The following is an 11464-nucleotide window of genomic DNA, read 5'->3' on the forward strand; positions in this document are numbered from 1 at the left end:
ATAATTACGTTTGAAAGAACTGCCGTAATTCGATGGATATTTTATTCGCCTTTGAACACTTAAAATGCCAAGTATCTTATACTGTCAGTAGTCGCTCTATCGTCACTAATAAACGTCACTTATTTACAAAAGTGTATTCTATCAAGAATCGATAAAAAGTATACGAATTTTGATTTTGGTATCAAATAAATTTAATAATTAATTGTGGAGCTACATAAGATATATAGTTGCGTAATTCGTAAATGTGTTCTAATAATAATTGTATTATTATTATTGTATTTTAATGTGAATTAAGTTGTGTTAAAAATAATCAATCGTTTGTTACAAATAAATTTTTGCTATAGATATTACTTCTAGAAAATTATTAACGAAAAACTTAAACATTAATATATACACATATGTTTGAAAACTTTTTTAGTTTGTATAATATTATATCAGTATGATAGTTTCATAAAAAACTTAGAAAAGAATAATTATATAAAAAATACTTTTACTAAAAGAATATATAAGAACACTGAACTAATACTTAAAAATATACTAAAAGAATGATTTAAGTATAAAGAATTAAAAAATATTTTTAAGAAAGTATATATCTAAAATTTTAATGAAGTTTTAATTTATTTCATAATTATTTTAATTATTCATTATGTAATTTCATTGAAACAATTAAATATTCATTTTTAAAATATGTTAATATTTTTCAGTCATACCGACAAAATAAATTTTAATTTTATGTAGACACTAATTATTTCGTAATGCCAATTGCTATTAATTATCAATTATTAATACCATGGAACTAAACGCGCTTTCTTACCACTTCATGAGGACATTTATATTTTTTCGTATAATACTATAATATATTATCATTTAAATTAATAATGAATAAATAATGGATACATACGTATGCAAAAAATGTGGAACGCTTCACGATTTTGCGTGTCATCCTTGCGCAGGGGCCATGCTAATCTTCTCTGTATCGTTCCAATTTTAGTATATGTACTGCCGAAGCAAGTACATCAGTCCACCCTATAATGTAGCTTATATATTAAATAGCACAAATAAGTGTACTAACGAGAAACGAAGTTGTACATTTTCGCCGTCTAACGGAGAAATCGGGCACTACGTTTGAGACGTAACCTTAAAAAAACAGGCGAGAGCGAGAGGTACATTTCATTACATACCGAGTGCTATTGATTACTCCGCAAGTAAAAGTCTTGGATTATTTAATGATCAATCAGACATATCATTTTTGTAGTCGACGCGATGTTTTAGTGACTTTACAATTTAACGTGCAATTAGTGTGCTCCTAGTTTGAGAATGTAACATTAAAATAAGTCAAATATGTTTGAATAATAAAAACAGCAGCTCCTTTAAATTGAGTGACGTTCGATAGTGTTTGTTTCTCTGCCCATATAGATCCGTTTGCAGTGATGCGATTGAAAGGATGGAGATACGGTGTGTTTGTCGGAAGTTTCTTCGGACTTATAGGTGCGCTCTGTTACGCTTCCATGATACGACCTATGTTGAATCCTGAACCATACAGTATATATCTTCAGAATATTAATAAAGGACTAAGTTCTGCGCAAATAATTATCTCGATTAACAATAAACTTTTTTTTCAGAGAGAATACGAGAACGAGCCTTCTCGGATAGACCTACATAATTTAACTCTGTAAGATTTGTTTCAAGTTCCTGTAAAACTCTTGGATATATTTTAATTGCACGTCACGCAAACTTCCTATACTTCCAGAAGTTCTGTAAAGGAAAGGTGATATAAATATATAAAAGTTAAATGGGTTGTTCGTTGTATAAAATAAATGTCTGTTAATATTTATTAAAGCTGTATAATTACGAAAAGTACATAAGTCACAAAAAGAGATTGTACTCGAGGACCTCTATGGGACATTGACTTTCCCATGACTTGTGCACTTTCTACGTAATCGGCGACTCGATTACCTGTACAATTATCACATATAAGAAATTTCGTTCGTAAACCGACTAGAAATTTCGTTGAAAGTATATAGTCTTGTAACTATACACGCACGCATGCACACGTAGTAGGCCTTGTGTTAAAAGTCTTCGTCGTCGCACACGTCGAGGAAAACATCAAATGCTTGTCGATTGCAATTGCCTTCCGCAGTGAAGACGTACTTGTGAAACGTTCCGTCCATACATACAGCTGAAATTACAATAAAATTAAAAGATAAGGGAAGAAGCGCGCGGTATATCAGCGATATATTTTTTTCATAGAAAATAAATACGCTACCTATCACAGAATTGTGCGTGCCAAACGCGCAAACGCAGGCGCATTCTGGAGGTACTGTGAAGGTAGCCAATGCCCATTGACTCTCGACGTAATTACCGAGAAAACCCATATTTGAAAAACTAAATTAAAAAAAAAAAACAAGAAAATACATATGAAGTTATGTATGTCTTTTATGGTAAATATTCGTTCGTACGAAAAAGAGCATCAGTTTACATACGTGGATCGTCGATTCAAGCTGGTATTTTTTAGGGCAAATATATGCACTGTTCCTTTGTCGCTTGAGACGCACAAGAACTCCGAGTCTCTACTGAACGTTATGCTAAAAGAAAATATCAAGGAACATTAAGAAACTGAAAAATATTAATTGCATCAACGACAACGCTGTAACGCTAGTCATACATGGCTATATTAATTTTGTATACCGACCAGTAAAGCGTGGCCGGGTCGGCACCGCGCCTCAATTCAACCAATAAACTCCTGCGCACGGAATCCCATACTCTAATTAAAGTTCCCTGAACGGACGCAGTCGCGATCATAGTCCCATTTCCATTAACCGCTAGACATGCCAGTGCACCCTACAGTTATGACAACATATACACACATGAATAATAAATAGTTACTGTAAATAAAAGATTGCTCGCATTATTAATTGTTGAAATAAGTATTAAGTTAAAGCGATTGGAGCATTGAATGGTTTACTAGTCAAGCAGTTCCTTATCAAGCAAAAACAATCTGGATTTGATTCTGGATTCTTCCATCCCACATATAATATAAATATAAAGAATTTTGAGTGAAAAACTATTTTACTTTAATATAAATAAAAGAAACAAAAACAAATTCCAAGGAGCAGTGAATCTTTATAACATTAAAGTTCCTTAAAGAAGAAAAATCAAAGTAGCGAGAAGAAGTTAAGGTACCTGATGCGCCGAAAGAGTAATGGGAGCACTGGAGCTACCAGCTTCGGTAGCTCCAAGATCCACCAATTGCACGCTACCGAGTTTGTGACCGGGAAAGGCCAGCAATTGTCTCTGCGCTGTCGCGAACGTCGCTATTTCCACCAAGCCCGTTGGATTGTCTCTGGTCTCGAGCGTCAACAACCTCCGTACAGGCGTAGGAAAGGAAAAGACGTGGATCTCTCGCTGCAGCGCCACTATCATTCTACGACATAAGAATATTCCTCTATAGAACAAACGTTCCGTACGTAGGAATTTATAGTGGGAAAGGAAAAGCATAGGACTCCATACTTGTCCCTTCGTAATCTGACGGCTTTAATGAGACTGGTAAAGGTGACTTCCATGACAAACTTCTTCAACAGATCGTCATAGATCAGAACCGTGTTATCGGCAAACTTAGCACGATTTCCACCGCCTACGACGGCAATTACGTTTGTTCTCCAGAGCATCTCGGCCATGGAGATGCTTCCCATTAAATCATTATCGAAATGCGCCTTCTCGACCAACGGATCGACGTTATAGATTCTCAATCCAGAGTCCATGCAGCACGTGAAACAACCTGCGAAAGAGAAACGATGTTAATGGAAGAAAAAAAACGTATTTTTGTGAGCTTCTGGTCGCAAATTGTAGTTTACCTTGATCCTGATTAAATCTCAGGCTGTGAATGCCTTTCGCAGCCATCGTGACTCTCGCGATTGATCAACAAAGCGTCCGACGGTGCTAATAGGAGCAGTTTTCTCAACAGAATTCGGAGGATTCTCCTTTCTCTTCAGAAAAACCTGATTTTTAACGGCAGTCCGAATGCAGAATCCATGACGCACGGTCAATTTACATGCCGTAGATAAATGTATTCAAATTTCAACACTTCTATTATTTACAGTCAACAAGTGCTTCCTTACACCAGCGACTCCAGCGAGCGGTCGAGCACGACAGCACGACGCGTAGCGCAGAGACGGAGCAAGACAGAGACCGTCGGAAATCGGTCGCGTTCCAAAATCATTAAAAACTGGTACTGAAGTTTCCTCGGTCTTGAAGGCTTGAATACCGGCCTTAAGATGCTAATACGGCTCTGTGATTGGTTCATGACATCTTAAGGCAGGGTCTACAATGCGAGTCGTAAAGTCGTAAGAATTGACTAATCACAATAGAATTTGAGGAGAATAATCGACTGTGATTGGTCAATTCTTCTAAGGCTGATTTATAGAGGCCGTATAATCGCAAATGATTTGTGTCGCGGAAAGAAAATTTTAAAATCCAATTCCAAAGTTATACGATGGAAATTACTTTTGAGAACTAAATGACTCCGGTCTTTTTAAGGTGAAGTCGATTCGTAATTGATCTGAGACTGTGTAATAACTCGGATAAGTAAACGTTGTCTACGAAAGCCTCTGCAAGTACATACGAGACAATAAAAGCGCTACCAATAATGAAATAATACGATAAAAGCGTATCACTTTTGCAAAACTCGAATTTCGCAATTTATGTTAATAGCTTCTAGCAATAAGATCCGATATGGGATTTATAAATAAAAATATTAAAACGCTATTTGTCCTATAAACGTATACGATACAATTAAGTAAATATAAAATTGCACTTATTAGAATTAACTCTATATAATCAGATCCATATTATAATTACAATACATTTTATATTATAGTCGATTCTAGTGCAACCTATATGTAACGAACGGCGTGGATTACCGTAACCCACAAGTGTTTGAGGGTTAAGGGAATATCTTTTGTCCTAAGATTTTTTCAAGTATTTAACAACTCTCTTCATCTTGTGGAGCGCCTCGGGTGTCGCTTCAGGATGTGATTGCACAAAACTTATTAGGTATTCACGAACCTCGCGTTTACACAGACGCAATATTATCATAATCTGTTTACCGGTACAGATTTTAATCATATGTAACCAGTACCCATTCAGATGCTCTAAAAGGTCGGCTATCAATTCCTCGGGATCTTGATTATTTTTTGAAGCTGATTCTGGAATTAATACATACATATATTGTTAGGCAAAAGAGGTGATCTCGTATGCATTATTTACAGCTGAAACAAAAAATCGAAAATTACATACCAGTTTTAAGGGAGAAAATTATAGTCGTCAAAATGCAATCCAGTCTTGGGTCATTCACGTCGCAACAACGCAAACACAACAGCATGTGTGTAATATGGTGAATCATGTTGGCGCCTCCTTGCCGAATTGGATATAAATTATACGACTTTTTGCAAGGTTTCAATATCCTATACATAATCTCCATGAGCTTCAAAAACTTCTCGTCAGTCTTGTCGATTTTAAATTCAGAGAAATTAAATCCAGTAGATTTAAATCCACCATCAGAGGCGCAGTCTACTATGTCAGTTATCACTCCCAGCCAATGTTCGGCAAACTTCCATTCAAACTGACTCGTTTTTCTCTTCGATATTACCTCGCTGAATGCTTCTAACATCGCCGAAAACAAGTCGTCTATTCTAAATAGTTTCTCCCAGAAATTTTCAATAACCAACGTATCTACGTCACATATAGATTCAAGCATATTCATCGTGCCTGTTAATAAGTCATCTGCAACAGACATTTCACGATTATATTAATTATGCAAAAGGATTCTTTTGTGCAATTACAGTGCGTACCATTTGTCGAGCTCTTTAATATAAAAATTATAGAATCTCCGAAAAATTCGCATTCTGTAAAATAAGCTGTCAAAAAATCCTCTGATTGATGAGCCATGACTTGCCACAAAACTGACTTTAAGATCCTCATAAGTTGAATCAATATTAACGAGTCGTCAGATGTTAAACGTCTCAGGATTTGTGTAACAAGCTCTCGGTCGCGTAATATCGTATTGAAGGCTTCATCACTGCTGCCTACATTGCCGATGATACCTAAGATTATTTCCTGAAAATATATCTTTCGTTATTAAACCGGCCCAAAATTTGTTGTTAAAATAGATTCTGCAGAATTAACAATCGGACGTCATGATTTATAGATTGTACAATTAATCGTGGTTCGTCAGAAGTCATCAGGGTGTTCTTCGCTATGTTAGGAAAATCGTATGATATAAGATGCGACACCACTTCTCCCTCCATACTCAGATCCCACAGAATACACAGCTGATCTTCTAGCTCTTTTGTCCAGCCATGCTTGTCAATCTGAAACAAATTACAATACATAAAACACTTTAATCTTAACACATATCTAACAAACAAGATTGAACTTAACAAAAACAATTAAAAAAGAATAGAATAATATAAAAAAAAGAGATTTATATCCAATAAAACAGAATTTCAAAAAATATTGCGCGTAATGTTGCTGTTCAATTCTGTTTCACACCACTCGCACGATATTGTTATATCAAATAGTTAATATGTAAAGAGTAATTATCCTAAGAAATTACCTCACATAGAGACATCAGAGTTTTGATTATCCATTTGCTACTGCAGAGACTATTATCCAGGGCATCGCCTCTCAACACTTCTAATTCCTGTTCACTGACGTCCTGTGAGTCTATCATGTTTCCTGTCAAGTACCTTCAACATTTTCACATAATCTTAATGAAAGCAAATACATAATTCAGACCTTATCGTTTGTATGTGTTACATAGTAAAAACGTAAAATTCAATAATAATTGTATGTACATACCAGCTCTATATGTACATACGCAGTTCAATAGGTTAGACTTTAGGTTAGATCTGAGATCTTAATAATCAAGTTATCATAATTCTCTTATTGGTAGATTACCTCGATGCGTCTGCGAGACAGTGCGAGAGAAAACAGTTGCAGAGAAGGAATCAAGGCGTTTCTAGGTCTACAATGCGAGTCGTAAAGTCGTGAGTCGTAAGAATTGACCAATCACAGTCGATTATTCTTCTCAAATTCGATTGTGATTGGTCAATTCTTACGACTCACGATTTCACGACTCTCATTGTAGACCTAGCATATCTCATAAATGCGTATCTTACTTTAGTACAACCAATCACCAGGAAATCTTATAGGTATAAATAATAAATATTTTAAAGGCCATTGCACGTAACAAAGTTTTAGTTATAATCGTAAGGCCGTAAGAAAATAGACCAATCACAGTCGATTAAGCTGGCCACACACACTTTCCTTAGAACGTAACAGTAGGATTTCGACCAATCGCGTTGCTCGATTCGAAAACGTACGGCTATACGTTCCCGAATCGAGTAACACGATTGGTCGAAATCCTACTGTTACTGTTACGAAAAAGTGTGTGTCCGGGGCCTTATTCTCCTTGAGCTCGAAGAATAATCGAATGTAGTAATTGGTCTATTTTCTTACGGCCTTACGATTATGATTAAAATTTTGTTACGTGTAATGGCCTTAATAATTTAAGACACTTTTAAATTCTTAAGAAAATTGTCTAATCACATTATTTGCATTATTAATTTGGCTAAAATTTGGGAAAAACGAATCCGTAATTTCCGGCCGCTCGACAGAGGTCTCCACCGTGACTCCTAACGCTGGCGACTTCTGGCAGCCTTCTGATTGGTCAACGCACTCTTCCGCACGGCGCATGGATCAGCGACATGAGAGCGGAACACCAGAAAACAATTTATCAGAACATTCGTCAGATCCGTCTAGTAATATTGTGAACCGTGGTTGTAGTTAAAGCAGTTAAAGTGAGGTTATCTGTATTTACGATAACTCGCTGACGAAGATACGCGTTTACAAAGAGGGGTTTTCATCCTCCCGTCGACGCGACACACTTTCGGCGAGCAAGAATGGACTTCCAGAATCGGCCGGGCGGCAAAACCGGCGGTGGCGGCGTCGCCTCCTGGTCGGAGAGCAATCGCGACCGCCGGGAGCGACTCCGTCAGCTCGCCCTGGAGACCATCGACCTGAACAAGGATCCGTATTTCATGAAAAATCACCTGGGCTCGTACGAGTGCAAACTGTGTCTCACCCTGCACAATAACGAAGGCAGCTACCTGGCGCACACGCAGGGTAAGAAGCACCAGGCCAATCTGGCCAGGAGGGCCGCGAAGGAGGCCAAGGAAGCGCCGCAGACCCTCGCGCCGGAAAAGCCCCGGGTCGAGCCGAAGAAGTTCGTCAAGATTGGTCGACCTGGTTACCGAGTCACCAAGCAACGCGATCCGGAGTCCGGCCAGCAGAGTCTGCTGTTTCAAGTGGATTATCCGGAGGTGGCGGACAATGTAATACCACGACACAGGTTTATGTCCGCCTACGAGCAAAGGGTTGAGCCACCGGATCGCAAGTGGCAGTATCTGCTGTTTGCGGCTGAGCCATACGAGACTATCGCTTTCAAAGTAAGAAGATACTGTTTTCCTTTGTTTACTCGCTGAATATTTTTAAGATTATTCATCCCATGAATAAGTTTGAGTGATTAATCAATTTAATATAATATAGAAATAGTGCGAAAGGCTTTACTCACTGTCAATAATTTTTTACAGGTGCCTAGCAGGGAAGTGGAAAAGGCAGAAGGAAAGTTCTGGACTCATTGGAATAAGGACACAAAGCAGTTTTTCTTGCAGTTCGCATTTAAGAACGAAAAACCGTCTGTAGGCAAAGTACCACCACCGCCGGTTCCCTTGATAAGGCCAGGACTGGGTCCGATGGTACCCGTACCACCGCCTCCGCCCAGGCCGCCAATGTTCAATCCAGTACCACCGCCGCCAGCTCTCTTGGCAACTGGAATGCAAATACCTCCTCCACCACCTCACTTAGCATAAGAAATCTGACGGAACGAGATACATCTATCATAATGAACCTTCCTTTAAGATAATGTTGAGCTGTATGCACAATGAAAACCAACAGGCAACAGAAACGGGCAATACTTAAAGAATAGATATCCAACGCGTCGGAAATTCTGTTCTTATTGCATTGCGGTTTTCATTATGCACAGGGCTTTACCGTTTATATCTTCGCTACATATTCGCGGTCTATGTCTATGTAATAATATAGAATCTATTTATAAGAATAGGACAACTTGTGAGAAAAGCACGAGAAACGAGATAAATGTGTTTAAAAAAATGTGTTTATTTATCATTTCATCGAAATACATCCTCCACAATTTACTCTTGTAATTGATCTTTAATTCCACACGTTTTAGTGAAGCTTGAGTACTTACAGAGCATACGTTTATGGAAATTGATATTCTGAAAGCAAAACATGTAAGTTAGCATTTTGATTGTACAGTCTCTTCAAGGTATTTCACAAAATTGTTGATCAGAATACAACAATCTACACTAATGCACAACATTTCGTTAAAACGTTGTACAGTTCTCAGTCCGCCCGTTACGGATCATCATGAAAATAACAAAAAGGTACCGCCGAATGTTCGAAGAAAAAAAGGAACGTACTCGATGATTATGCGCACAAAACACATGCACCACCAACTGCCTTGATCTTGTCCTCCGCTTGTTTACTGAAGAATTTAGCCTTAACGATGACAGGCTGCTTTGGAAGGCGTCCTTTTCCCAGGAGTTTGTAATATCCCTGAAAAAAGTTAATCAGTAATATCAATCAGTAGATTTTTTCATGTGCTAATGTATAAATGCAAAATTTTTATGTGATTGAATTGTCGCATTTAAGCTCTATGATTGATTTTTTTTAAATATTTTATCACGATCAGAATGCAACACTCTACAGTGTATACAAGTGTTGTACAGCACTTTTCAGTCCGCCCGTTGCAAATCATCACATATTGGGAAATATAAATATTTAAAGAATATAATTGTATGAAATTACAATTAAAAAAAGTCTACAACTTACCGCTTTCACGAGATCGATTACGGGAGCTTTGCCTTCCACATCTTTGTACTTCAATCTTGTCTGTTCGGAGACCAGGGTCCACAATTTGTCTAGATTTATAGTAGGACACCATTTGGTGTTGCGTCGTAAGTGATAATTCCTCATACCGAGCTGTAAAATAAAAAAATATCAGTTAACAAGATACGAATTCTTGACAGCACGTTTATACGCGTTGGAAATTATTCAGATTATACAGATACAATCAATGTGATTCAGTTCGCCGGTGAAAATTAAGTTCTCATCATCTGATAAATACATATCTTTTTTTATTGCACAACATCATATAGACGTATTCCTACCTTTCCGAAGTAACCGGGATGGTATTTGTCGAAATTGATTCGATGATGGTGCATACCACCAGCATTACCGCGACCACCAGGATGCTTCCTATGCTTGCCTGAAAGATGCAAACAGTTCAAGAAACCATGTAAAACAGTATATTTTTCATGTGTTTAATGGAGCAGAAAAAAAATTAAATATTTATATCAAAAGTTAATTTAAGACAAGAGTAATGGCACATTAGACAAATAATTATATACACAAAGAAAATAAACATCTTTGATTCGATCAGAGATTCAATATTTGCAAAGAAATATTTTACATTAATAGAATTTTGACCTCTTCTTTTAGAAAAGACTTTAATATGATTGAATTGTCACGTTTAAAGTTTATGATTTCTTTTCAATATTTTATTATCACGATCAGAATGCAACATATTCTACAGGGATACAAGTGTTGTACGCACTTTTCAGACCGCCCGTTGCAAATCATCATATAAATGAGAATTATAAATATTTGAAGAATTTCAATCTCAAATTTATAAACATATATCGTGCTACGTTTGTTAACTAGTACACGCTTTCATTTACTTCATACACGTGGCTACAACAATATACTGAGCAAACATACCGACGCGGCCGTGGCCATGGCTCACGTGTCCACGCAGCTTCCTCGTCTTCTTCTTGTGTGTGGACTGAGCGAATATAAAATATGCAGTTAATAAATATTAATAATTCAACTAAGAAAATTGCGAATAAAAGTGCTCCAATTGTCGATCGATTCGAAGATAATCCCAGGTAATTTCCGAAGGAATCTCAAGTAAAGTCATCCAGCATGGAATAGAAATTGCACAGGTATAAGTATAGGTTAACATTATCCGCAAAGATATACATTTTCTTTTCGCGAGTGTAATAAATGCAGAGAATTATCCGCGATTATCTCGATCGTGTATTTATCGCAAACAAACAATTAACGGATAGACGATGTCTCCGGAATTGTTAGATTACTCTGGAGATACCGCAGCACAAAAACACTCACCATTTCGGTGAAGCAACGAAGGAAAAGAATCGCCGCAGTTCTGCCAATCTAAATCCATCAAAATTAAAACGTAAGATACACTGCGCATGCGCGCGGTGTACCGGAAAGTTCCGTCAATCGTAAATTAATGGAAATG

At 37.2% G+C, this 11464-nt stretch overlaps 4 protein-coding genes and 1 non-coding gene across 7 annotated transcripts; 1 reads left to right on the top strand and 4 right to left on the bottom strand.

Moving 5' to 3' along the window:
- Nucleotides 1-908: 908 nt before the first annotated feature.
- On the bottom strand, nucleotides 909-1015 carry LOC112462693. The gene has a single exon (XR_003041686.1). It is a non-coding gene; the product is annotated as a U6 spliceosomal RNA (small nuclear RNA).
- Nucleotides 1016-1793: 778 nt separating this feature from the next.
- On the bottom strand, nucleotides 1794-4169 carry LOC112462686 (WD repeat domain phosphoinositide-interacting protein 4-like). The gene is made up of 7 exons (XM_025028591.1): nucleotides 3855-4169; nucleotides 3511-3778; nucleotides 3184-3424; nucleotides 2693-2841; nucleotides 2484-2585; nucleotides 2267-2385; nucleotides 1794-2179 (listed from the first exon to the last, which is right to left on the bottom strand). Exons 1-7 carry the CDS (start codon nucleotides 3898-3900, stop codon nucleotides 2070-2072), a joined length of 1035 nt encoding a protein of 344 aa, XP_024884359.1. The 5' UTR covers nucleotides 3901-4169; the 3' UTR covers nucleotides 1794-2069.
- Nucleotides 4170-4796: 627 nt separating this feature from the next.
- Nucleotides 4797-7020, bottom strand: LOC112462687 (protein saal1-like). 3 transcript variants are annotated; one of them, XM_025028593.1, is made up of 6 exons: nucleotides 6958-7020; nucleotides 6614-6746; nucleotides 6213-6368; nucleotides 5850-6114; nucleotides 5296-5781; nucleotides 4797-5210 (listed from the first exon to the last, which is right to left on the bottom strand). In XM_025028593.1, the coding sequence occupies exons 2-6, from the start codon at nucleotides 6728-6730 to the stop codon at nucleotides 4963-4965; spliced, it is 1272 nt and encodes a 423-aa protein (XP_024884361.1). In that variant the 5' UTR covers nucleotides 6731-6746; nucleotides 6958-7020; the 3' UTR covers nucleotides 4797-4962. The 3 variants fall into 3 exon arrangements, with proteins under 3 accessions (XP_024884361.1, XP_024884363.1, XP_024884360.1); XM_025028595.1 differs by lacking the exon at nucleotides 6958-7020 and adding an exon at nucleotides 6859-6951 and having other exon boundaries at nucleotides 4797-5204; XM_025028592.1 differs by lacking the exon at nucleotides 6958-7020 and adding an exon at nucleotides 6859-6951.
- Nucleotides 7021-7812: 792 nt separating this feature from the next.
- Nucleotides 7813-9121, top strand: LOC112462691 (splicing factor 3A subunit 2). The gene is made up of 2 exons (XM_025028611.1): nucleotides 7813-8507; nucleotides 8652-9121. The coding sequence occupies exons 1-2, from the start codon at nucleotides 7962-7964 to the stop codon at nucleotides 8928-8930; spliced, it is 825 nt and encodes a 274-aa protein (XP_024884379.1). The 5' UTR covers nucleotides 7813-7961; the 3' UTR covers nucleotides 8931-9121.
- Nucleotides 9122-9217: 96 nt separating this feature from the next.
- LOC112462692 (60S ribosomal protein L27a) lies at nucleotides 9218-11373 on the bottom strand. The gene is made up of 6 exons (XM_025028612.1): nucleotides 11329-11373; nucleotides 10921-10984; nucleotides 10311-10408; nucleotides 9973-10122; nucleotides 9561-9696; nucleotides 9218-9356 (listed from the first exon to the last, which is right to left on the bottom strand). Exons 1-5 carry the CDS (start codon nucleotides 11329-11331, stop codon nucleotides 9568-9570), a joined length of 444 nt encoding a protein of 147 aa, XP_024884380.1. The 5' UTR covers nucleotides 11332-11373; the 3' UTR covers nucleotides 9218-9356; nucleotides 9561-9567.
- Nucleotides 11374-11464: the final 91 nt, after the last annotated feature.

Source organism: Temnothorax curvispinosus, unplaced genomic scaffold (assembly GCF_003070985.1).
Source record: "Temnothorax curvispinosus isolate PA1 unplaced genomic scaffold, ASM307098v1 QBEX01012688.1, whole genome shotgun sequence".
NCBI lineage: Eukaryota > Metazoa > Arthropoda > Insecta > Hymenoptera > Formicidae > Temnothorax > Temnothorax curvispinosus.

Bases quoted from the DNA above. Each gene is read 5' to 3' on its own strand.
- LOC112462686 (XM_025028591.1), bottom strand. From the start codon at position 3,900: ATGGCTGCGAAAGGCATTCACAGCCTGAGATTTAATCAGGATCAAG. The intron at 3,425-3,510 runs GTATGGAGTCCT...CTTATGTCGTAG, and splicing joins GTCAGATTACGAAGGGACAA to AATGATAGTGGCGCTGCAGC. The intron at 2,586-2,692 runs GTCGGTATACAA...ATTTTCTTTTAG, and splicing joins GACCCGGCCACGCTTTACTG to CATAACGTTCAGTAGAGACT.
- LOC112462691 (XM_025028611.1), top strand. From the start codon at position 7,962: ATGGACTTCCAGAATCGGCCGGGCGGCAAAACCGGCGGTGGCGGCGTC. The intron at 8,508-8,651 runs GTAAGAAGATAC...AATTTTTTACAG, and splicing joins ACGAGACTATCGCTTTCAAA to GTGCCTAGCAGGGAAGTGGA.
- LOC112462692 (XM_025028612.1), bottom strand. The intron at 10,409-10,920 runs GTATGTTTGCTC...TGCATCTTTCAG, and splicing joins CCATGGCCACGGCCGCGTCG to GCAAGCATAGGAAGCATCCT. The intron at 9,697-9,972 runs GTAAGTTGTAGA...AACTTTTTTCAG, and splicing joins TAATCGATCTCGTGAAAGCG to GGATATTACAAACTCCTGGG.
- LOC112462687 (XM_025028593.1), bottom strand. From the start codon at position 6,730: ATGATAGACTCACAGGACGTCAGTGAACAGGAATTAGAAGTGTTGAGA. The intron at 6,369-6,613 runs GTAATTTCTTAG...AATTTGTTTCAG, and splicing joins CTCTGATGTCTCTATGTGAG to ATTGACAAGCATGGCTGGAC. The intron at 5,782-5,849 runs GTACGCACTGTA...TGTCTGTTGCAG, and splicing joins ATTAAAGAGCTCGACAAATG to ATGACTTATTAACAGGCACG.